We start from the raw sequence: 25,734 nt of genomic DNA on the forward strand, positions 1-25,734 counted from the left end.
CAGCAGCATGTTGGAGTCAAGAGCCTGGAGGCAGAGTCACACTCTGTAGGAAGGAGAGAGACAAACACAAGCCTAAATGATTATTCCCAGATTAGGAATGGCACACCCAGAATAAAGAGCCAGAAGCTGATGCTAGCCCTTGTAGTTTCATTGGCACAGTGCAGTGGTTACAGGAAAAAGACTAGTCTTGAAAATTTAGCATCATCACAGAGAAAGATGAAATGTAATAAAAATTACAGTTGGTTCAGAATGGAGGCATTTTTTACTACAACACAGCACCGCTGTGAAAATCTCCAGGCTCGTGCCAATGGAGAGAGGCTGCTAACCTTTTCCTGGAGTCAGGGCATCTGAGTGCTCTTGGTGTATTGGCCCAGCCCATCTGGCTGGGAGCAGGGCCTCCTCTGGCTTCCATAAAGCATAGATCTTGCCCAAATGTGGAAAACCTTTAGGGACATGAAAACCATTAGGGATCCGTAGCCCTGATTTGAACCAAGCAGAATAAACAAACCCCTGCCCAAATTGGAACTTGCTGGATGCCTTTCAGAGTTATCCAAGGAGAGAGGCTGGAAGCCTCAAGGGTCTTCAAGTGGGGTTAGGTCTTGTTTCAGCTGCTCTGCTCCAGTCTGATGAGACTTAAGTCTTTGTCCTTTTCTGGAGCATTTTAACACCTCACATGCACATCCACAAATGGATTGTATTCTGAACCTATCACATAGACAGTATTTTTTTTTTCCTTGCTAGCGGGATTTTAAAGCCCAAGTTAGATCTTCTGGAAGTGTGTTATATATCCAGGAACTCGGTTGGAAAAGGTCCAGAGAGCATTCACATTTTCCATAGACAGGGTCTTGCTAAGTTCCCAACCTCGATTTCTATTTTCAATATCCTTTGTCACTCTTTCCAGCCGCATAAGTTTAGTTAGTTTTCTATATGCATAGCATCATATAACTTTACATCTAACTCCCCAGAACTGTGAAGTGGCTTATTTTCTTTTTTTGATCCCGATGATTTTTTAAAAACTGGGGAGGCAGATTCAGAGAGAATTACAAATGTTCATTAGTTCACTAAGTAGTCGCCTCAGTGCCTGCTGGGGGCAGTTTGGGGACAGACAAGGGGGAGGGGGTTGAAGAAGAGCAAACAGTTCCCCTAATACCCTGTTATTCGTGATCCACTAAACATGGAGGTGGACAAAGGGTGAGGAAACCAAGCACAGAGATAAAGAACCAAGCCCTCCATGGTCACAAATTCAGAGGCCAGAGAAGCATGATTTGAACTACTCTCAAGCTAGACCAGAGCTGTCTCCAGTCTGCCTGTAGGAAATACACTGTAATATAGCACAATATAGGAAACATTTCTTGAGCTCTGGCTGTGGCTTTGTTCTAGTTGGGGATAAAAACAGTGAAAAAAGGGCAGTGTTTTTAATCCCCGGGAGTTAGTGATTTCGTTGTGGTTACATTGTAGCATGATACATATGAGGCTAAGGTTGGTGTGTCCTTTGGTGACAGACAGACCTAAACCCACATACAAGCTGTGTGACCCAGGGCAGATTACTTACCTTCTCTGTTCCTAAATTTCATCATCATCTTGCTCGTAAAATGGGGACAATGCAGATAATTGCCTCAGAGAATTAGACTGGTATACCATAAATGAATCTAATGACTATAAGGTGATTAGCACACTCTCAAAAATAAAAAACAGAGCTAACAAGATGGAGATGGGACAAAGAAGACATTCCCGAAACACCGAGAACAAGGGCTTAGCTGTAGAATGGTCCCCTGACAGGGACCAGCAAAGAAGGAGGGGTCAGGTTTGGCAGGAGCAGAGCAAGGGAACATGGAGGGGACTGTGAGAAATGGAGCGCCCTGGTCTGGAGGCTTGTCTGGAGCAGGAGGCTCGGGGAGGGGGCAGACAGGGCTCTGGATGACAGTCCTTCCTAACTCTTGCTTTCAGAGCTCATTTCTCCCATCCATACCTACTCCTCCCCATGATTTCAAGCCACATCAGCCACAGACAGCACCTCCACCTGCCCAGAAGGTCTTTTTAATCTTCCTAGCTTGCACAGTGGAATGATACACAGATAAATCCGTTCCTCTCCTTCTCTAGCTCAGGCATGAGAAAGTTGGAATTTTTAATGCAAATGCTTCCTTTCAAAAGGAAAAGAGAGAAAGGATGGAAGGAAGGGAGGAGGAAAGAGATGGATGAAAAGAAAGGAAGGAAAATGGAACCAGAAGGGGTAAGGGAAGGTTATATCAAAATAGCAAAGTTCAGCAAAGCACAGACTTACTAGCTTATTTATCAAAAGTGGGTCCCAGATCAACCTTGACGATGGATTCCACTTGTAGGACTTCCTGTTCTTCTTCCTATCCTTGCTTCTTCCCTGAATGTCTGGACTTGGAGAGATTACACTAGCTATCTGAGGAAGATCTGCAGACTTGGCTGCCATGTCCCTCCCAGAACCTCTGACCTCTTCACAGAGGACCCTAGGTCTTGGATCTCTTTGATCTTAGGCTGTGTCACACTCCTTTGTGCTTATCAATCTCTCCATGTATTTATTTGGTGATGGTTACTGAGCTCTCCTCTCTGTGGGCACTCTGCCAGGGGCTGGAGACAGCAAAATAAGGTGTAGGAGGCCCAACACCAGTGCCAATGACTCTGAACACAGCACTGAGAAAGAACCTCCCTGCAGGGTGCCTGCTTCTCCCTCTGCATATGCCTCTGCCTCTCTCTCTCTCTCTCTGTGTCTCCCATGAAAAAATAAAATCTTAAAAAAAAAAAAAGTTACTAGTATTAATCTTTTCTACTACTCAGTACAAATTAATGGAAAGCCATGTATTTATGAAGTGATCAATGTATAATAAAATAACTTCGATTTAGGCTTCTTTGTTGAAAATGGATTTTTGAAGTGTAGTTTCAGAGTGCCACTCTGGGGGACCTCAAATTTGATTATTCAGTCTCTCCAAGCCTTAGTTTTCTGTATCTGCAAAGTAGAAATAATAGGCTTGTCCTATAAATCAAAGGATTGCAGAGGCATCTGATTTGTTGACTGTAAACAATTATACAAATGTAAACTGCCTTTGCTACTACTATTAATAATTGTGGTGATAAACAATGGCTGTAGTTGTGGCCATGGGTGAGGTTTGTAAAGCCAGCCAGCTCAACCTCTCTATGTCTGGATGCTTCTGTGTTGACACGTAATGAAACTCCTTCAGACAGAGCTGAGCTTCTCAAACTGTAATGTGCATCTGGGTCCCCTGGGAAACTTACTGAAATCTTGGATTCACTAGGTCTGGGATGGGATGAGATCCTCAATGTTTATGAGGTTCCCTACAGTGCAGTTGTTGCTGGGCAAGGCCCTCCCTCATATTGAGTCTCAAGACTCAAGGTTCTCCCTGAAAGCCTCATCAAGGGAACCTCTCTGTGTCTCATGGCTTCTTTGTCTCCCACCTTTGCTTGAGGAGAGCTAACTCACCTTTTGAAGGCCAGGAGCTTCCCTGCCAGGTCTATATCTGGTCCTGGAGCAAGATAGCCATCTGCTACACAGAGCAAAAACCCCATCCTCCTGCAGCACTCTTTGCTTGCTGCCACATCTGGGAGGCAGAGTATTTTTTTTTTTATGTTCTCCTGAATTTTCATTACACAGTACCTTGACGTCTGATCCTCAGCTCAGAAGAGGTGTCCATTCACCCACTCTGCTTGAATCTGTCTTTGAACCCTGGGACACTGATCTGAGCAAATCACAGAAAACTGACTGCAGAGTCTGCATTATTTTTTTTTAAGATTTTTATTTATTTGACATAGAGAGATTGAGAGAGAGAGCACAAGTAGGAGGAGTAGCAGAGCAAGAGGGAGAAACAGACTTCGTGCTGGGCAGAGCCCAATGTGGGGCTCGATCCCAGGACCCTGAGATCATGACCTAAGCTGAAGGCAGACACTTAACCAACTGAGGCACCTAGGCACCCCAGTATCTGCATTATTTTAAGAAATAGAATTCTAGGTAAAAACATGAGTTCAGGGACACCTGGGTGGCTCAACGGTTTAGAGCCTGCCTTCGGCCCAGGGCATGATCCTGGAGTCCTGGGATCAAGTCCCACATCAGGCTCCCTGCATGGAGCCTGCTTCTCCCTCTGCCTGTGTCTCTGCCTTTCTCTGTGTCTCTCATGAATAAATAAATTTTTAAAATCTTTTAAAAATAAACAAACAAACAAACATGAGTTCAAGTCCTAGCTATGCCACCTATTAATCCTGCAACTTTAATCTTTTCTCCCCTACCTTCCATCCTCAGTCCCTTGGTCTCATTTGGTTTCAAGATCAACTTAAAAAGACCTCAAATAATCACCCTTGATAAAAATGTTGGGAGTTCTCTTTGATGCCCACGATTAGTGGCCAGTGACTCTAAGACTCACTTAGAGGCCAGAGGGAAATCACTCAGTCTGTGATTGTTCCTTCAAAGACAACAGAAGTGGCCAGTTGGGTCCCTTTAGGTGAAGAAATTACAGAGTAATTAGATATGACCCACCAGCTGTCAGAATATAATCTCCTTGTATTATTTATATTTATATCTGTAACTGTAGACAAAAAGGAAGTCACCCTGAAAGAAATAACAGACCAGTGAGTAATTGGGCCTTTAACAGAATGAAGGAGCCACATGCCTTATGTGTATTTTAGACCTATTTCCCCCTTTGCCAACTCTCATATGCCTCTAAATAAGTGAATATCAACACACTCCCAGTGTATATGATAATCTGCTCACAGTTTACATGGAAACATGCAGGGCTTCTATTAATGGCCTAGCCACTGTGCTGAGTGTTTTTGTGTACATCTTATGAAATTCTAGAAACAACCTGGTGAGGTGGGATCTTGATCCCCATTTTAAAGATGAGAAAACTGAGACTTAAGGCTATAAACTGGTGCCCCTTTAAATTATACTTAAGAAATTGGGAAGGGGAAGGATCACAAGTGGCTTTACACTCTGTTGTCCTGAGCCATTCCCTTCTGGCCCCAAGTTTGCCTACCCCAGTCCGCAAACCCAAGCCTCTATGCTTGGGCTAACTGGGTGCCCCTGTTTTAGAAGACATTTAGGAACCTCATGGTAATCCCACCCCTTCCCACCTCAGAGGTGTGTCAAAGTATTCATTCCATGTATGATATTTAACTTGTGAGGAGATTAGGAAAATTTATTTTCCCCATCTTTTCTTATCTTTGATGATGTTTTTACTCCTTCTTAGCTAGGAGTTCACAGGAAGATGAGCAGATGGCCTGGTTTGCTCCGAAAGATTAATCACAAGGTTAAGCAATTCAAGGGTGGGGAGCATGGATTTGAACTTGGTTCCATACTACTTCAGAGACCTGGCACCTGAGCATTTTCCTGTGTTGCATCTGAAGCCCATGGTTCTTCCTTATTACCCCATGCTTCTGGTAAGAGGCACACGAATGAAGGTGCCGTGCCCAAAGCCCTTATGTCTACAGCCCTGGTTTGTAGGATGAGAGCTGGCCGTAGTCCAACAGCAAGTCATAGATACCTGATGCTGGTCGGCCTGGACTGTCTGTGTCCATCGGTAGGCACCAGCACCTCTTTTGTCTCTGCTGCTCAGACTCATGGGAGAGAGGTCAACAGCTGTTCTAGTTCCTATGACTGTTTAATACCAAGTCAGAAAGTAACTAACCTTAGGAAGGGAGTGTGAAGTTTCTCTCGGATATGTATAAACCTGTGTGTTTTCTTTACACATTTTATTGGGCTGGCTTCCACCTTTCTCCCACCTCCCACTGCCATCGTGAACATCACCTCACAGGACCAAATGGCCTTTCTAACCCCTGACATGTTGGCCTAGGAAGAATTTTATAAGGATTCTTCTTGGTGTCTTACAGCTAAGGACAATCAGGAGGCTGTTGCAGACATCCACGTGGTAGCTGAGAGAAAGCAATGAAAATAGGAAAAAAGAAAAAAAAAGAAAATAGGATGGAAGGGACCTGTTCTTGGGACAACTGGTGGTTGAATGGATTTGAACTCTTCCCAGGATGTTAAAGAATAACAGACACCTCCAAGATTTTGGACCCAGAAAGATGAAAGTGGTACCATAAAAAGAAAGTGAGAAGTATATCCATATTGGATATCTTGCTTTGAGATGTTGGAATGTTCAAGGAGATGCTCCCAAAGCACCAGCATTGAATCTGAGTGAGAGGTCAGAACTAGAATTGTACATTTGCAGGTCATCTGCTTGGCCGTGATAGTGACAGCTTGAGGTGAGCTTTTCTGGAGGAGAGAGAAAAAGACATTTGCAGGTCATCTGCTTGGCTGTGATAGTGACAGCTTGACGTGAGCTTTTCTGGAAGAGAGAGAAAAAGACAAGCAGAGAACTGAGACATGTACATTCAGACTGAGGGGCTGCAAGAAGGGGCAGAAACCACTACCATAGCTGGAGAGTTAAGAGGAAAGCCAATAGAGTGTAATGCCCTGAGCCAGAACTCAGGAAAGTCCATGGTGTTGGGCTTAGAGTTGTAGATTATGAAACTCGTGCTACATGACAACTCTCTGTTGATGTTAATGCACCAAATCATAATATTCTCAAATCTATTGTTAGCTACAGTGGCATAGATAGCTATTTTTTCCTGTTAAGGTGAGTTTGATTTTGTCAATAAATAGCTTCTATTTATATAAAACATAGTCAAACGTAGTCAAAAAGCCAATAACTGCCTAATTAAATACAAAACAGTTCCTGTATAGCCTCACCCACTTACTGAATTGAATTCCCATAGGAAGTACTTAATGAGTACTTAAGAAATAGTACTTGGTCAATAAGTGAGACACTGTGAATCCTATGACCTTCCAGGTTTTGGTGCCATTTCAGTTGAAAAAGGGAAATAAAATAAATAAATAAATAAAATAAAATAAATTAAAATTTTAAAAATTTAAAAGAAAAGAAAAAAGGAAATAGTTTGAATATGTACATAAATTAACCTCAGGTACCCAAAGTAAAAAAAAAAAACAAAAAACAAAACAAAAACGGTAAAGAGGATGGACTTTGGAGTCAAATGGGTCTGAGCCATAATCCTGGCCTCACTACATACTACCTGTGAATAATTAGGCATGTTACTTAACCTCTCTGAGTTTCCTCGGCTATAAATGGAATACTAATCTTACATAGGCCACAGAGGTGCTGACAGGGCTAATGGTGATAATTAAAATGTTAGCAAGTAATACTATTAGTACCATTATTATTGCCTTCTAAGGGAAAAAAAATTTCCAGGCCCATATGTGTTTTTCTTATTAAGTGATTTTGACGTACCTAAAGTCTGGCCCAAGTCATTTCTGCAGTAATATGTACTAAATTAGAAATTACATGCACCAGTTTTAAGTCATAGAGCTGTTTTAATTGATACTCATATCGTCAAGGGTTAAAAATTCACATTGTGATTATAATAACAATAATATAGAGTGCATGTCCAACATGAATTTTAAAAATATATATTTCCTTTAAAACAAATACAATTTTTAAAAATATCAGAGTGTTTGTGATGTGAAGTCATTGTTACAGTCACGTCCCAGTTTGTCATCTGTTCTTGTCCAATGTCAGGTCCAATTTAGGGCTAGAATTGCAGATAGACAATAAATATCTGGTGGTCTTGTACAAGGTTCTTCTCAGATATTCTTAAACATGTAATGTAAAACTGAGTGGACATTTTAAAGATATGAAAACCAAAGTAATACACTATTAATGCCTTAATGGATAACAACCACATGGTCATCTCAATAGGTGCAGAAAAAAACATTTGACAAAATCTAGCCCCCTTTTATGAAAAAAACCCAACAAAATAGGAATAGAAGGGAACATCCCCAACCTGACAAAGTGCATCTATGAAAAATTCACAGTTAACATAATGCATAATGGGAGAAGCCGGAAAGCTTTCCACCTAAAATCAGGAACCAGACAAAGATATCTATTCTCACCACTTCTATTCAACATCATACTGGAGATTCTAGCCAGGGCAGTTAGGCAAGGAAAATAAATACAAGGGCATCCAGATTGGAAAGGAAGCAGTTAGACTATCTCTATTATCAGATAACATGACCTTATATATAGAAAATCCTAAGGAATCCACTGAAACACCATTAGAACTAATAAATTAGTTCAGCAAGGTTGTAGGATATAAGCTCAGTTGTAATTCTGTACACTAGGCATGAAAAATTGAAAAGTGAAGTTAAGAAAACAATTCCATTTACAATAGTATCAAAAACAAAATATTAGGGACAAATTTAACAAAGGAATTCTAAGACTTGTACACTAAAAACTACAAAACATTGTTGAGAGAAATTGTATAAGACATAAACAAATGGAAAGACATTCTATGTTCATGGAGTAGAAGATTAATATTGTTCAGATAACAGTACTCCCCAAAGCAGTCTACTGATTCAGTGTCATCCCTGTCAAAATTCCAGCTGCATTTTTTGCAGAAATTAACAAGCTGATTCTAACATTCATATGGACTTTCAAGGATAACCAGAAGAGCCAAAATAAGTTTTTAAAGGAAGAATTAAGTTGAAGGACTCATACTTCTGATTTCTAAACTTATTGCAAATATATGGTAATCAATTACATGTGGTACTGGCATAATGACAGACATATAGATCAATGGAATAGAATAGAGAGCCTAGAAATAAACCTTAGCATATCTGGTCGAGTTATTTTTAAGAAGGGTGCCAAGATCATTCAATAGGGAAAAGAACAGTCTTTACAAATAGTGCTAAGAAAACTGAATTATCTACATGTAAAAAAAATGAAGTTGGACACTTATTTTCCACTATGTACAGAAATTAACTCAAAATGGATCAAAAACCTAAATGTAAGACCTAAAATTATGAAACACAGCAGGGGAAAAGCTTCATGACACTGGATTTGGCAATGATTTCTTGGACGTGATACTGAAGACACAAGCAACAAAAGAAGAAAATAGATAAATTGGATTACATCAAAATGAAAAGCTTTTGTGCATCAAAGAACACTATCAGTGGAGTAAAAAGTCAACCCACAGAATGAGTTAAAATATTTGAAAACTACATATATAAGAAATTAGTATCCAGAATATATATAAAACTCAACAACAGGGCACCTGGAGGGCTCAGTCAGATAAGCATCTGCCTTTGGCTTAGGTCATGATCTAGGGTCCTGGGATGGAGTCCTGCACTAGGTGCCCTGCTCGGCAGGGAACCTACTTATTCTTCTTCTCCCTGTTCGTGTGCTGTCTCTGTCATTATCTCTGTCTCTCTCAAATAAATAAATAAAATCTTTTTTAAAAAGATTTCATTAAAAAATTCAACAGCAAAAAGACAATCCAATTCAAAAATGAAGAAAGGACTTAAATAGGTATTTCTCAAAAGAAGATACGTACATGACCCATAAGCACATGGAAAGATGCTCAATCATTAGTCATTAGGGAAATGCAAATCAGGGCCATAAGATACCACTTCATAGCCAGTAGGATGGCTATAATTTTTAAAAAAGAAAGAAAAGAAAACAAATGTTCATCTGGAGGTGGAGAAATTGGAGCCCTATTCACTAATGATGGGAATGTAAATTGGTACAACCAGTGTAGAAAACAATTGGAGCAGTCTTCAAAATAATGCTAAAGTTACCATAGGACTTAATAATTCCACTCCTGGGTATCTACCCATGAGAAATAAAGAAATATTCACATAAAAGTTTTTGCACAAATGTTCATAATCGCATTATTCGTGGTAGCCAAAAAGTGGACACAACCTGATTGTCCATCAACAAATGAATTAGATAAACAAAATTTGTTATATACATAAAATGGATTATTATTCCGCCATATAAAAATAAATGAAAATCCTAAGGAATCCACTGAAACACTATTAGAACTAATAAATTAGTTCAGCAAGGTTGTAGGGTATAAGCTCAGTTGTATTTCTGTACACTAGGCATGAAAAATTGGAAAGTGAAGTTAAGAAAACAATTCCATTTACAATAGTATCAAAAGCAGAATACTTAACAAATTTGACTAGGGTGATAGTTGTATAATTCTATGAATATGCTAAAAAACATTGAATTGTACACTTTCAAAAATGAATTTTATGGTATGTGGATTATATCTTAATTTAAAAAGAAAGAATGGACATAAATAGCTCAGCAGTATTTTGGCATGAAAAGATTTAATTCTGAGACTGCTCTGACATCTAGATGGAGTTTGCTGATAATGAGAGTTAGAAGGGATACGAATGTTCACTTTACAGAGGGAGGAGCTACAGAGTTCGGAACAGCAGGGGTTTGATAGAGGGGCTTTTTTAAAATTAGGTAATCTGTTAGTACAATGTATGGCAAGATGATACAGACATTTCTTATTATATGAACAAATGAGGTATCATTAGGGATCTTAAAAAAAATTTTTTTTTATTATGGTAGGCACCACACCAAAGGGTACAAGTTGCAGGTTATAAAAATAAAGCAAAAGTTTCCATAGCTTGAAATGATTTGATACATGACAGTCTCTTCCTCGGCTTCTAAGATGAAAGGCCCCAGAATTCCTTCTTATTCTTTCAAATGATGACTTGATGATAAAAATGACTAACTACTGAGAACTGAATACATATTAAACTTCTTACATGCATTTTCTCATTTTAATTTCCCCATCATCACTGTGACATTAGTTGTTGAAAACTTAATCAAGATCACACAGCATGTCAGTGCCAGAGCTGGGCTGCAACCCCATACCTGTGTGATCTCAAGACCTCACTCATAACCACTGGACTATGCCATCACCTTCCTCTGGAGGAGAAATCCCCCCAAGAGTTTATAGTTCCTGAGATTCTAGCCACACGAATTTGGGAGGCAGCAGTGTAGAGAGAAAATACTGTGAATTGGGAGTCCAGGGCCTGATTCTAGTCCAGCTTTGTCCTCATCAGCTCTGTGACCTTGAGTAAGGAACTTGACCTCTCAGAGGCATATTCCCTGATTTGTGAATTGTGGAAAATTCATCTCAACTATCCCTGTAGTTCCTTCCAGCTTGAGCATCTGGGCTGAGTCCAGAATCTGGCTGAGTCCACTCAGAAAAATGTGAAATTCATTTGTAACAGAGACACTAAAGAACATAATCATCAAGTCAGTGTAAGGTGGTAATTTGGGGAGCCTGGTCTTTGGTGTCAGTCTGATGTGATACTGGTTCCATCGTAATCTCAGCAAATTCCTTAACCTCTGCCCCTGTCTGCTAAAATGGGGATAATGATAGCATAGCGTGCTGTGCCATCTGCACAGAGAGGTTGTGAGCACTGAGTAAGATTTCTGTAAGTTCTAGTACATACTACATACTACATACTATGTAGGTATTATCTATTTCTTAATAACATAGTAAGTAGTCACTATTATGTTATTAGTAATTGATTTATGATTATTATTATTGATGGTTATAATTATAACATAGAGACACAAAATCCCTTAAGGAAAATTAGTGTATGTTTCAATAGCCCAGCCACATTAGACTCTGAAGGTCAGGTGGCCTGCATGGTCTCAGTTCTAGAATCATCCTTGCCTACTAGTGATACGGAAGAGCTCGATTCTTGTCTCATTGAGTCGAAGAATGAATCTCCAGGACACAGGAGGAGTGAGTAAAGTGAGAAGTTTATTGAGCCAAGATACAGAGAAAACTCTCAAGTGAGGGTGGTCCCTACAGGGTTGCCACTAAGGGCTTGTAGTGGCAGTCTTTTATTGAGAAAAAATTATAAACATAACATTGACTACTAGAGAGTCATTAAAAATACTAGAAAGCTCATTTTAGAATTGGATAAATGAATACTGGAAAGTAAAGTTTTTTAAAATGTTAGAAAAAAGTATGTTTCCTCTGCTCTCTAATTTGGTAAATACTGTGTGTATTTGTAGAAAAAACCCAAACACATGAAATGTTGCAAGAGAAATATTAACAGATTATCTCTAGGTATGGGATTATTGATTATTTTAATTTTCCTCTTTATGCTTCTCTACATTTTTTATACTTTCACAGTGAGCTCATAGTTTTTGGAAATCTGAGTGCAGAAATTATTTTTTATTAATAAGAAGTGTCAGATTTTTTTTTCTTCTCTGAGTCTTTTCAGTCTGTTGTTTTATCAGAATGTGGCTTAATTTTCAATCTAGGCATATTGGGTTTTTTGTCTCTCTTTTTTTTTTAAGTACCAACTTAGAAATAATATGGTACATTGATTTTGTGAACTCATCTTTTTCATTGTAGTATTGAGGACAAGCCAGACACATTTGTTGCAAGATTGATTAGTTACTCTGAAAACCAATAACAGATAATGAGAGAGAATCACCAATTACCTAACCTTTCTCTGAACCCATTTACTTCCCTGTTAAAAAGCAAATTCTTTTTAAAAAAGCAATTTTTAATTCTGCCTGAGATTAGTGTCTAAACCACCTCTAAGTCTTTTATAAAAAAAAAATCAACATCCTTCCTCTCCTGTCTTATTTTATAATTGGAATTGTACCACTCAAAGTCCATTAAATGTGCAGTTGATAAATCTAATGCTTAGCTTAAAAAAATAAACAGGCTGTCTACAAAATTAATCTAATCCAAAAAATGGGTAGATATGATAGAAATTTTTCTACTTTCTTCCCTAATTTTAATTTGAAGAAACTTTTCAAAAACAATATTGTGATATTTATTAGGAAAAAATCTAAACAGCACAGATGTTAAACCAGCTTTTATCCATGAGAAGATTGAAATTTTGTTCTCTGGAAGAATTTTTCAGATATCATTTTGATACATTTTTCTAAACACTGTCATATGTACAGTAGAAAAAAAGTTAAAACAAAATGTGCAATCTATAAACACTATTAGTGTGGTGTGTACTGGACAGATACGCAAATACATACCTACATTTGTAAAATTATTTTTCCTCCAACAGCATCATATTTTGTTGTTCCCAATGTGGTGGAGTTTTTTTACCTAAATTTATCATGAAAAAAATGTCAGTGTCCGTACATATAAGTTTACCTCACTTTGTATTTTTGCAAGAATTTCTGTTGGATAAAATCCTAGAAGTGGAATTGCTAAAACAAGAGGTGCACTATGTAAATTTTGGTTTGCCCTTCCCAGGAAGCTTATGCCCATTTTACCAACACTCACAGAGAATGAAAGTAAAAAGTCATGTTTCAGAAGCAGGTTCTCCCAAAGCTTTACCTCGGTTCAAAAACAAACACATCAACAAATGCTAAATTACCATCAAAATATAACACAAGTACTATGCTCAATTTTTCACTGAAGTCAGATTCCTGTAAGGTATAATCCTGCCATGAAACAATAAAAATTGAACTGAGTAAATTGAAGATTTTAGTGGCTTTATTAAGCAACTGATTTGTAAATCAGACAGCACCCCATCTAGCAAGTAGAATTGTATTAAAGGGAAGGTTTTAATAGGGAGATGAGTGAGGCAAGAGGTTATTTGTAAAAGAAAAGATGGATTGTTTCAGGCCAGATCGTCTTCCCTTGGGGAAAATGGTAGGGGGTCTTATTAGGATTGGATTACCTCATCTTTGGGGGGGAAGAGACTCAGCAAGAAATCAAGGGACTCCATCTTCCCTGCAAAAGATCCCTCAAATGAGGATAACAAAGGGCCAACCTTTGGAATCAGAGCTGAATTTTCATTCCATCTCTGTCTCAATTGCAGAGTGTCTTTAGACAATTTCTGAACATCTCTGACTCCTGTTTTGCCATCTATAGAATAAGGATAATCACAGTTGCCTTAAAACAGTGTTCTTTGTAGGAATGAAATGGGTTTCTTGGTGCAAAGAGCTAATAAATGAGGAGGAAGAGGTAGGTGAGTAGCTGTTGTTCAGAAGCTAGAAAAGGATTAGGGTATTAGCCAAGGGTATCCTGGATAATAAAGTTTTTAAAACTTTTGCAAAAACCCCTAATGAAATTGCTAACATGGTATAGTTAATACATACCATGTAACACTACACCTTCTTCCCCCACCCCCCCATTTCTGTCCTCCCCACCTTGCATTATATTGTTTATCTGTCTCCTTTCTTAGAATGTTGTGTATGAACAGTGATCTTTTCATGTCCACTAAATCCCAACATCAGTGTAGCCTGAAACAAAGTCCAACACATAATAGGCACTCAATAAATGAATCGATGAGTGAATGAATGAATGAATGAATGATGCATGGAGTTTCTACATAAGCCTTTCTTAAACCAATTCAGATGTACTGGCAGCTAATGAGGCTGGCCTTGGGATACAGATCACACCCAAGGTAACTCAGGCTTGGCTTGGGGTGATGGAGAGTACTGGGCCAAGAGCCAGAATCTTCAGATTTCCGCTCAGCCTTTGCCAGTTTCAGGGCTGACCACTCACAAACTGTATTCTTGGGCAAATCACATAGCAACTTAACTCAAGCTTTGTAAAAAACAACATTAGCAATGCTTGCCTGTCCAGACATCCTCATGTTATGCAAGAAATTATGTGACATTCCTTGGTAAACTCTAGGTTTTCTTGGGCGGCACAGGAAGAAAGACCAAATGCTTTTAGTTTTGATTGGGACCAAAAAGCAAAAAGAGAAATAAATGGGAAGTGGCAGGTTATGCTGGGCTTGAGCCCAAGCCCAAGGCGCTTCCGTGGGCTTGGACCCAAACTCGCATTTCTGAGCAAGTGCTAACCCTGAGGGAGGGGCTGGGTTTCTTGAGGAAGAAGTTCCCCAGTGGCTGTACACCAGGTCATTGGGTGGGCAGTTATCAAGGAAAAGTGCTCATCAAGTTGAGAGGCTTTTCTGGATATATCTGGACTGCACAATATGTGGACAACCCCTGGAAATAGCAGCTTATCATCAAAATTGGGGGCTTTCTGATTACCAGAAAGGAAGCCAGGAATGAAGGCCTCTGGGAATGGCAGGGGTAGATACCACTCAAAGGAAGCCCTAGGAGGCTGGATCCAACTGGAGACCCTAAAGTCTAGGGTGATGTATTTTTACGTAGATGTTTTGATCCTCCCACTACCCACATGGTTTTGTCATGAGCCACACCTGTTCTCTAGTGCCTTCTGGAAAATACAGCTTCATTCCTCATTTTCTACAGTGATCCTCTGTCTCTTCTAAGATACACTGCAGCCTGTAAGGAATAACCTGCGGTTTTCTAAATAAGCCAATGTGCCTCTCACCCACTGACCTTTTACACAGAGTTCCAACAACAGGGCAGTCTAAACTTCCTTGGATACTAAGTAACCTCACAAACACCATAAGCCCTATTCCCCCACTGACAATCACTGAGTGTGATGATAAAAGTCCTGAAGGGACTGGAATTTCCATGTAAATGATATACAGACAGCTGAGGACAGGTTGAGGACAGCTACTGTCTGCTGTGATAGTACAGTCCCCTTGTGGGAATTATTAAAGGCTCTGAGAAGTCCTGCAGTTAAAATTGGGAGGGGAGGAACCAGAGTCTTGTTTAAATTTGTTTAACCCAGTAGATCTCTAAATTATTAACCAAGGAACCATGTTCTGCAGAAATTTAGTATAATACTCTTTGGGAAATACTGTTTTAAAGCATGGGAATGTTCTTTTGAAGTTATAAGAAGGAAAGGAAAGAGCACCTTTAAGTGTGGTTATGGTGGTGGACATGATGGTTTTACCCTTCAGGGTCAAATCCTTTACCTTTGGAGTTTGAAGAGTTTATTTTATCAGATCATTCCAAGCACAAGAAGTTGATTTATACTATCACTCCAGTTGCCTCTAAAAACCAGAATGTCAGTGTGGCATTCTGTTGTTCCATGAGGCCATATGCTGAGTGATCAGGAACATAAGTCCTAAAGTCCAATAGACCCTGATTCAAACCCCAGCTCCCAGCTTACTTCCATGTGACTTCTTGTGAGCCTCATATAATAATACTCTCTACCTCTTGAATTAATCCTTATAAAATACTTAGTTCAGGAAGCTAATATTTGAGCAGAGAATCAGAACTTACGTATACTGTGTCTCATGGTAAATACTTCCAGGGTGTGACCTTGCCTAGAGATATAGCCCTCTTCTACTGTAGAATAGCTGTTTAACTGAAGAACATAGAGTTGGGAGCAAACATTGACTGTGATTGAGGTGGGTAATTGTATCACCATAAATTTTCTACTAACTTTTTCACAAGAGAAGAACTGCAGCTTCTAACGGGGTTTTATGAATTTTGTTCCACGACTAATGAGGAAATGCCAGGGGGTCATATTGCTACTAGGTCTCTTATCCATCGTAGAGTTGTCCATCCTGCAGAAAGGAGGGTGTGACAGTGATGTAGAGCTGGGGCCGTGCAGCATGAGAAGGGGAAGAAGGAGATTATGAGGAGCATTAAGCAAGAACGATAGAAAATGGACGTTTTTAAAGTGTGGAACTTGGGGATCCCTGAGTGGCTCAGCAGTTTAGCGCCTGCCTTTGGCCCAGGGTGTGATCCTGGAGTCCCGGGATCGAGTCCCATGAGTCCCATGTCAGGCTCCCTGCATGAAGCCTGCTTCTCTCTCTGTCTCTGTCTCTGTCTCTGTCTCTCTCTCTCTCTCTCTCTCTTTTTCTCTGTGTGTCTGTCATGAATAAATAAATACAATCTTTAAAAAAAAAAAAAAAGTGTGGAACTTATGGGACAGAAAATTATGCCCCAAGATTTTTGGGATGTTCATTATAGTGCATGATATAAAACCCCTGAGTACCTCTGCTTTAAGGAAACCCACGGGAAAGGTCTACATTATGTTTCAAGGTTTCTAACATCAGATTTGTGTTTCCTTTGAGTGCCCTGTCATGCTTATCCTGAGACACATGGGGCTGTGGTATTTATTAAGGTTACAATGACCAGATTTCTTTTTACTTCTTTCATTCGATTTTTGAAGGTCTCCTTTATTGCTGCTTCTCACCAGTCATTAGACTCTTTATTCATTGTAACAGCATGTGAGTCTTATTTCAAGATATATTGCAGTTTATAATATATTATCTTATGTTATTTATATATTTTATTAAATTATCTCTTCTCTTACATATTAGATAAGCAATTTCACAAGATTTAGAACTTACTTTCATTTCCATCAGAGAGTGCTGTATTTTGAAATAATGTTTCTGAGTTGGTTATTTCTGGGAAGACTTCCCATATAGGGCTAATTCCACTATACATAAATTATCAGTATCCAGAAGCTACAGTCTGCCTGTCATCAAACCACATTCTGAGTCAATTTTCAGGAAATCCAGTACTTTCTAACCTATTCAGAAAGTTAAAGAGTAAGGCCACATAGATTTAAGCCATGTAGATTTGAGCCATGTAGATGTAGATTTGAGCACTTGCCATATTTTAATTATTTTCAAATAAAAGCTTAGAGAGAACCAATATGACTTGGTAGTCCTTGCTTTCCACTGTTTGATCCAAAAAAATGGATAAAATGGTTACAATAAATCATTGTGCTCTTTACTCACTTGTTCACCTTTTAGAATCAAAGAGAAACAATAATTTGGATACTACAGTTTTTATACAGAAGACAAAACAGGAAGCTCTGACTGGAATATATTTAAAATAGGATCAGGCTTGTATCAGTGGAGAGAAGTATTATTCAAACTTTACAGTTTGCTTCTTACAATTTTTGTTAGATTGTCACTGAGAGCATTTCTGAAAAAGGGGAACAACTCAATTAAACAGCAAATATCACCAAGAAATTTTCTTGAACTATACTTCAGAGGTGATGGGTGGGCTCCATGGGAGAGGATAGGGTGAGGGAAGAATGTCAGAGCTCAGACTATCAACAGAGATGCCCTGTCAACAGGGTGGTCTAAGAACTAAGAGCTCCCAGGTTCTGTTTTTCTCTCCCACATTGTTACTGGTTTCTTAATTTGGGCAGATTGGATGGCCTAGTTTTTGGATCAGAAGATATGGTCACCATACTTCTAGAGGAATGTAGACTACCCTCCACAGAGGGAACACAGTAAAAGGAAGGCTAAAGAAGATTTGGAGTTTAAGAGAGAAGGGAAGTTTCATGGGCTTGTTTTTAAGGGTAAGGGTAACCAAACACTTGGGTAGGCAAAGAAGAGTCCACGGAGAGAAGGACTGATGGGTAGATAACCATTGAGGCAAGTTGAATAGGCTTAATCACAAACCTAGGTGGGCATTGGAGAGGAGACACACACCTTTCTCAGAGCAGGAGAAAATGAAAAACATAGAGGCATCTAAACTAATGGAAGGAGTCCCTGACACCTGGCAGTTATCATAGTGTAGTAAACATGTGGTAAGTATTAAACACGGTAGCTACATTTGTGGTGAGCACAGCATCATGTTTAAACTTGCCAAATCACTGTCGTATGCCTGAAACTAACATGATGTTGTAGGTCAACTACACTCAAATAAAGACAATTTTAAAAAAAGAAATGATTAAACAAATGTAAGGAAAACAAAGATAGGTTTGGGAGTGTGAAAAGAATAGAAAGGCTACACCGCCAAAATAAAGAAGACAGTGAGTTATTGAGGAAAATAAACAAATAAATTCATGTAAGCCTGAAGCTGCCCTGAGGGCCAGCTGAAGTGAGATAACACAAATTAGCAAGGATCCCATCATTGAGTAGCAGCAATGTCAGTGTCATCTTACAGCAGCCCAGAAGTCAAGGACGAATGGTTGAGTTTAGGACTGAAGATTGGAAAGTACATGTTGTAGAAGTTCAGGGAGACTTGGGAGGGCATCCTGGCTGCTGTGGGTGCCATGTTAAAATGCTGACCATGCATCCAAACCAAGACCAAGGGAATGGAAGTCTACCAAGGACAGAGAAGGTTTAGGAGAAGGGTCGAAGGGAAAAGGCAGTCAAATTCAAGGCCAAGAACTTCAGAGTTCAGTATTACAGAGACGGAGCATTTGGAGTGACGATTCCAAGGTTGTCTGCAGTAGAGATTTAAAAAAGAGTCAAGGATGCTGAGATCTGAACGTCGATGAAGTCTTCCTTATGAACTGTGCTGTTGTTCAGTGTCCAAGACAGGTGACAGTCGGCAGTGAGGAATGCCACACCATCAAAAGGGTTTTATTCTGCAAAAGGGTCTGAGAATGTTTTAAGAAATTAAGAATGTAAGAAAGATTCTGGGGAAGTAGAATGTGGTCACCTCATGAAGCACTATGAAGGGGGGCTGGCCAAAGAGGGACTGCTGGGAAGGAAAAGGTGGGAACTGAAAAAAAAATAAAAAAAAAATAAAAATAAAAAAAATAAAAAAAAAAAGAAAAGGTGGGAACTGGACAAGGAATGGAAGCAGCTTGGCCCTCAGGGCAGCATCTCCTGAAGGGCTCCAAGCAGCGCTAGTCCCACAGAGTGGCCCAGTAGGTGTGCTATAAAGTGGGCTCTGGGGAACACTGGATTAAGTAACGTAAATGGATTTCTTTACTGCAAGACCCCTTCGAGCCTTAAACAATGTACCTATGTGCCTTGTGTGTTTCCAGAAGGAGGATTTATGACATACGTGACATTTCCCCAGTTTAGCCACAAAACTGATCATACTTTGGAAAATTTTGTTGTAGGGCTCATCAGAGATTTTCAAAGCTTTTTGAACAGATGGATGGATGGTTAAGCAGATGAATGAATGGATGGCTTGTGGGTAGGAAATGAGACAGATCAGGGAAGTGGTCAAAATAATGTGAATCTATGCCAAGCAAATAATTTGGAGCCTATGAATGCATTTGGTACTTCTGTCTAGTGCACTTGCTGTGCTCTCTCCCTCACAGCCTCCCTACTGCCATTTCCTACTGGAGTAGGAAATAAGATTTATTTGTTTAGACACATCTCCTTATTACCTGTTCCTCCCTTACTTTCATAGGTGGTTCTGTCCCTGCAAACCCCAAATGGTTCTCAGCAGAATCAGTCTTTGAGGGTGGAATGTCAGCAGGTAGATCATGAAGTTTTGGACCTTGTGTACATTGGGTTCCAGGGATCTCCTGATGTTTACACACTATGTGCACATGTGTCCACATACATCCTCCACCCACAGCCTTCTTTCCTCTTCCATCTCAGTTGCTGTACCCACACCCACCTTCATTTCTCTTCACTCTGATGCTTAGCATTGGAGGATGAGGAAACAAATGGTACATTTGACTTCTCTACTGCTCTGCAAAGTGTCATAGTGAACTGGTTAGAGCATGGTGTGTGAGATCAATTCTCCTTCTGAAAATGGGGAACTGAGCCTTTCCCCACCCCCCAGGGGGCAGGAGCATACAGGCAGGACAGTTATCTGAAGGGTCTCCAAAACAAGAAGGGTAGTAGAGAACTATTCACCAAGCAAAAACTTGGTTAAGAAACCTGTAAGATTTGAAATGGTTCTCAAGTAAATATCTGTTGTGGGGATATCAACCTTGGTGTCACCACAACTTTTGTTGCTTTATTTTAGAACGCCAGCCAGGCACCTCCATGGCCAATTCCAGTGCCCTCCCTTCAAGTTCCGCTGGAATCAGCAAGGAGCTGATTGACCTGCAGCCTCTCATTCAGTTCCCAGAGGAAGTCGCCAGCATCCTGATGGAGCAGGAACAGAACATTTACCGAAGGGTCTTACCAGTTGACTATCTTTACTTCTTGACCCGGGACTTGGGCACTCCAGAATGCCAGACACCCCTGCCCTGCCTCAAAGCATCCATCTCAGCTTCAATTCTTAGCTCCCAGAACGGAGAGCACAATGCCCTGGAAGATCTTGTGATGAGATTTAATGAGGTAAGAAGCCACTTGGAGATGTACTCGTAATCGAAACTCTAGTAAGTGATTTTTTAAATACGTTTCTCCTTTTAGGTTTGTGTGTTATCGGTGTCTCATCCACTGGTTGTTCTTGCCACTTTCATGATGGCTGCTTTCTTCCCAAGCAATGAGATAGACAACACATTGTTGTCACTTCACTCCAAACTGCACTAGGCCTAACCTTTCCTATCCTCACCTCTGTTCATGGGCCTTCTCCCTTTGGACCACCAGTCCCTGCTCTCTTCTCCCCTCCCCCTGTCAAAATATTCTCCCTGGAGTCATTTTCCAGTATTCTTCCAACTTGTTCCTACAGGTGCTTTTAAAACCAAATGTCTCAATTTTGAGTTCTGACAATGTGATCCCTGGCCATGGGATCTGTTTAACCTACCCCCTCTTCCACTGTCAGGGCTCCTCAGCAGAAATTTAAAAACCAGTGCACCTGGGCCAGAAGCATGGGGAGGAACGTGGGTTTGAGGGGCAATCAATTGCCCCACTCCTGTTCCCTGTATCCCATCAAGATCCTCAATCCCAGAAAGTTCCTCCAAGACCTTACCAGAAGCCAATGCTGGAGAGGAGAGCTGTGACCAGAGTCTGGGAAGGCACTTGAGAGGAAGGCACTATAAGAGGTCTAGGGGCTGGAGGAAAAGAGCCAATGGTTAGCATGGTGTGCCCCTGGAACAAGGATGAGGGACAGGAAAGAAAGGCAGGTCTCCATCCAGTACTGGGGTCAGGGGGTACTGTGTTCTTGCACTCAAAGAACACTTTCCACAGTATAACCCCACACCAAGAGTTTTCTGTTCTACATTTTATTTCTTAATTTAAGCCTATTTCTTAGGCTTAACACAAGATTTCCATCTGTGTTTGTTGGTTGGTTTAACTCCTCAAATATAATAGTTTCCAAGTTTCAATTCATCTAGTAAACTACAAGAATGCTGAGGTTGCTCCTGTTCTGTGTTCTGAATATCTCAGATGGATGGAGGGTCAATCCAGTTTGTTACTTAGACCCTTTCCAACTATGGCAGCTCACCCTGCAGCCTCCATAGCCTGCCGATCATGAGCACAATGGTGGTAGTAAATGTCAGTGACCTTGATAAGGCCCAATGGATCCAAAAAGTTTTAGAGGCTGAGCCCAAGCAGTTCTGTGTCCAGACATGCCCCAAACACCATTCCTCAAAGGAAGATCTGTTATCCATAGGAATCGCTGATACCATCTAGCATTGTCATGCTCATCATTTTACATGTACCATTTATTTGTTCTTCATAACCCTGGAAGACAGATACTCTCATTAAGCCCATCTTACCAATAAAGACACTAGGGCACGAGAAGATGAAGTCATTTGCCCAAAGTTACATAGATGATAGGTAGCAATAGTGATATTCAGACCTACATAGTCAGAACCCAGAGCCTGGGCTGCAAACTACTATACTTCTACCACTATCAGGCTCATGTGAAAGGCTGGCACCTCATCCCACTCCAAACTGAGCAAGACAGATTCTCTGGGAGTCCACTTGAGAGCCTGTGAACCACACTGCCCTTACATTGCTTTTTAAAATAAATCTGATTTTCTTGATTTTCCCTACTAATAAAAGCAGGATGGAAAATGGAAGTTCCAGAACAAACATTGAGTGTTTTGTGGATTTTACCATATGTTGTGTATTGCTTTAAACTTCCAGATCTACTCACTCTCACAGCCTTAGGACCTTACCCTTGTCCATTGTTGTGGTGATTTTAAATTCTACCTGAAATTTGCCTTGCTTTAACTTTTAAAATCTAATTTTAAATTAATTTTGCGGAAAGAAAATTTCAGTTTCTTCTATTCACTCCCATAACCTCAGGAATCAAAGATGAAGCAGTGATTTCACTAATTCAGAGTTAGTGATGATACAAAAGCACAGCTGAGTTGAGGTATGCTTTGGACTATCGCTGAAAATAGTTTAGCTAAGCAGCTTCAGAACATAAACAAGACTTCTGGGAAAACACTTAAACTACTTAAGAGAACAGTCTGTTTTCAAGTATTCTCAAGCATCTATTTTCATACAAATTATGGATACTGATTAAAAATCAGTTTTTTATAGTCACAGGCAGATCCAAGACGACCTCTAGTAGGTAACTCTGAGCTAGCTAAATACTAATTGCTTTATATACCTTAGTGCAGAAAGGCTGCATTAAGTTAAAAGAGAATTCTTAAGATTTTTGTTTATTTAGAAGAGTCTTGCCTTCAAAGTAGTGTGGCTTTACTTTCTATAAAGAAAAGAGAAGAAAGGAATTAGCATTTATTTACTAAGTCTTCTGGACTGGCCATTTTCACATTTTTAAATCCTATTTAATCCTCATGATAGTTGTGTAAGGCTGTTACCATTATCCCTGATTCCCAGACAAAGGAAGTGAAACCTTAGTAACAAAACAGATAATGATAGTATTGGATTATAGTTCATAGAATAAGTATTCTTGAGTCCCATACTGATAAAAATAAATGAATAAATTCATCAGGGGGAGGGGAGGGGAAACTCTTAGTTATAAAAGAATCAAATTTAAATGTAGAGATATGAAAGAAATAGGAAATCGCTTTTAGGACCCCCAGCAATAAATTGTTACATACAAGAACCACTGATGAATGCTAATATTATTGGGCAAAAATATGATGAGAAACAAGATATGTGATTCAGAGCCACAAGGGGCACCTGGCTGACTCAGTTGGTAGAGCAATTGATTGTTGATCTCTGGGTCATGAGTTCAAGCCTCACATTGGATGTAGAGATTACTTAAGGAAACAAAAAAATAAATAAAAAGCCAAAGTATCTCTCCATAAAATATTTATTAATTACAAAAGGAAAAATAGAACAGTGGAAAAACCCAGTTGGCACCACCTTCAGTAAGTGCTCATGATTAACACAACCAGTAATAAGACATATTGACATGTTAACTCTTGCTGTGGCGCACTAAGAAGACCGTGACATCATCTCTATGATGTTCTTGACACAAAGAGAAAAGAAAAAGGCATAACCTAAATCTAATCATGGGGAAAAAAACCATCCAACAACCCCAGGTTGAGGGATATTCTACTCTTCAAGAGTATCAAGGTCATGAAAGGTACAGACTGAGAAAAACTACCAAAGACTAGAGGAGACAAAGAGACATGACAACAAAATGCAGTGGGGGATCCTACTGGATACAGGGCTAGAAAAAAAAGACATTAATGGGGCAACTGGTGAAATTCTCATAAGGCATATGGTTTATTTTGTATTAGAGGATCAATGTTAATTTCCTTGTCTTGACAATGGTACTATGGCTATGAAAGAGGCTAACATTAGGAGAAGCTGGGTGAACTGTATACGGGAACTCTACTATTTTTGCAACTTTTCTGTAAGTCTAAAATTACTTCAAAATAAAATGTAAAAAAAAAAAAAAAATACCGGGATCCCTGGGTGGCGCAGCGGTTTGGTGCCTGCCTTTGGCCCAGGGTGCGATCCTGGAGACCCGGGATCGAATCCCACGTCAGGCTCCCGGTGCACGGAGCCTGCTTCTCCCTCTGCCTATGTCTCTGCCTCTCTCTCTCTCTCTCTCTCTGTGACTATCATAAAAAAAAAAAAAAAAAAAATACCAGTGCATCTCAGAGAGGTTAAGTCACTTGGTCAAAGTCACACAGTGGCCAAGTGAATGTCAGAATCCAGATATCTGTCTTCACAGTCTACTCTCTTCTAACACACTTCCTTGCCTCTCCTCTCTGCTTGTTAAATTACCCAAGTTTGTAGTAAAACCAGAATTGCTGATTGAGAATTTAATCAATCTTGAATCTCCTTTCTCTTTTCTCTCTTCCCACTTCCTTTCTAAGTCTCCTGTACATTCTATTCTTTTTCTTTTTTCTTTTTTTCTTTATTTTTAAAGATTTTTATTTATTCACGAGAGACAGAGAGAGAGAGAGAGGCAGAGACACAGGCAGAGGGAGAAGCAGGCTCCACGCAGGGAGCCCGATGCAGGACTCGATTCCGGGTCTCCAGGATCATGCCCCAAGCTGAAGGCAGCGCTAAACCACTGAGCCACTGGGGCTGCCTGTCTATTCTTTTTCTATTCCTCTTTCTGTTTCTATTTTTATCTAATCTCCTTTATCATTCATTCATTCATTCATTCATTCATCATTTAAGACTTATTTATTGAGTACCTCCTATGCTATAACCTTCTCTTTTTTTTCACTGTGTCAAACATATTCGTTTAAGAAATTATCAGTATATGATAAAAAATCTACAACATTATAAGACCATACTTTGGTTCTGTCAAAATCGGATACACAAAATAAATGCACTTTCCTCAGTGGAAGGAAGATATATATATTGCTTGGAATGCTGGAGAATCTCAAAGACAAGATAGAGAATATTAGCTCCATGGCAGGAGTGCTAGTTGCTTAGGGGAGAGGTAAATGCATTTATTTATGCATTCAATTATTCAGTTAACATATTTTCAGCACTTCTCAGAAACAGGGCACCATGGTGGATAAGCACTGAGGAAAATGAGTAACAGTCTGCGGCTGCCAGAAGCTACCAGTCTTAAATTGTAGTCAGGCACAAATCACTACCAAAAAAGGCAGAAAGTCCGTGCAGTGTGAGTGGCACAGATGTGGGAGCTGAGGTGTCTAGGTGGGTGATCAGAGCCCTCTCTGCTTGGCTTTGGAGGTTGGGGCTGGACCTTGAGGTATGGCTGGGATAGAGGGGGGACATCACAGGAAAGGGAGAATATTCCAGACTAAGAAGACAGCCAGTTGATATTATGAGCAAGACTTATTGTGTAGGGAGGAAGCTTGCTCCTGATCATCAATAGAATATTATTCTGACCCAGAAGTTTCCCAGATTCTAACAACTCTTTACCCAATGACTTAACTGTAATGTGGGGAAAGGAAAGAAAACCCCTGATGCCTTTTGGGCAATGTTGCATAACATTTGTTCTTAGGAAAATATGGTTAAAATGCAATTCAAAGTACAATCATAAAAATAACTGAAGAAAATGGCTTACATTAAGGAGGGCCAGGAGATAAATCATT

General features: G+C 39.9%; 1 protein-coding gene across 1 annotated transcript in view; it reads left to right on the forward strand.

Moving 5' to 3' along the window:
- The window catches only part of PLCE1 (phospholipase C epsilon 1), a 272,695-nt gene that overhangs the window by 121,726 nt on the left and 125,235 nt on the right, over positions 1 to 25,734 (forward strand). The window contains 1 exon segment of the mRNA NM_001136565.1: positions 20,364 to 20,680. Within this exon segment, the coding sequence (NP_001130037.1) occupies positions 20,364 to 20,680 (317 nt within the window).

This window comes from Canis lupus, chromosome 28 (assembly GCF_011100685.1).
Source record: "Canis lupus familiaris isolate Mischka breed German Shepherd chromosome 28, alternate assembly UU_Cfam_GSD_1.0, whole genome shotgun sequence".
In the NCBI taxonomy this organism is placed as follows: Eukaryota; Metazoa; Chordata; class Mammalia; order Carnivora; family Canidae; genus Canis; species Canis lupus.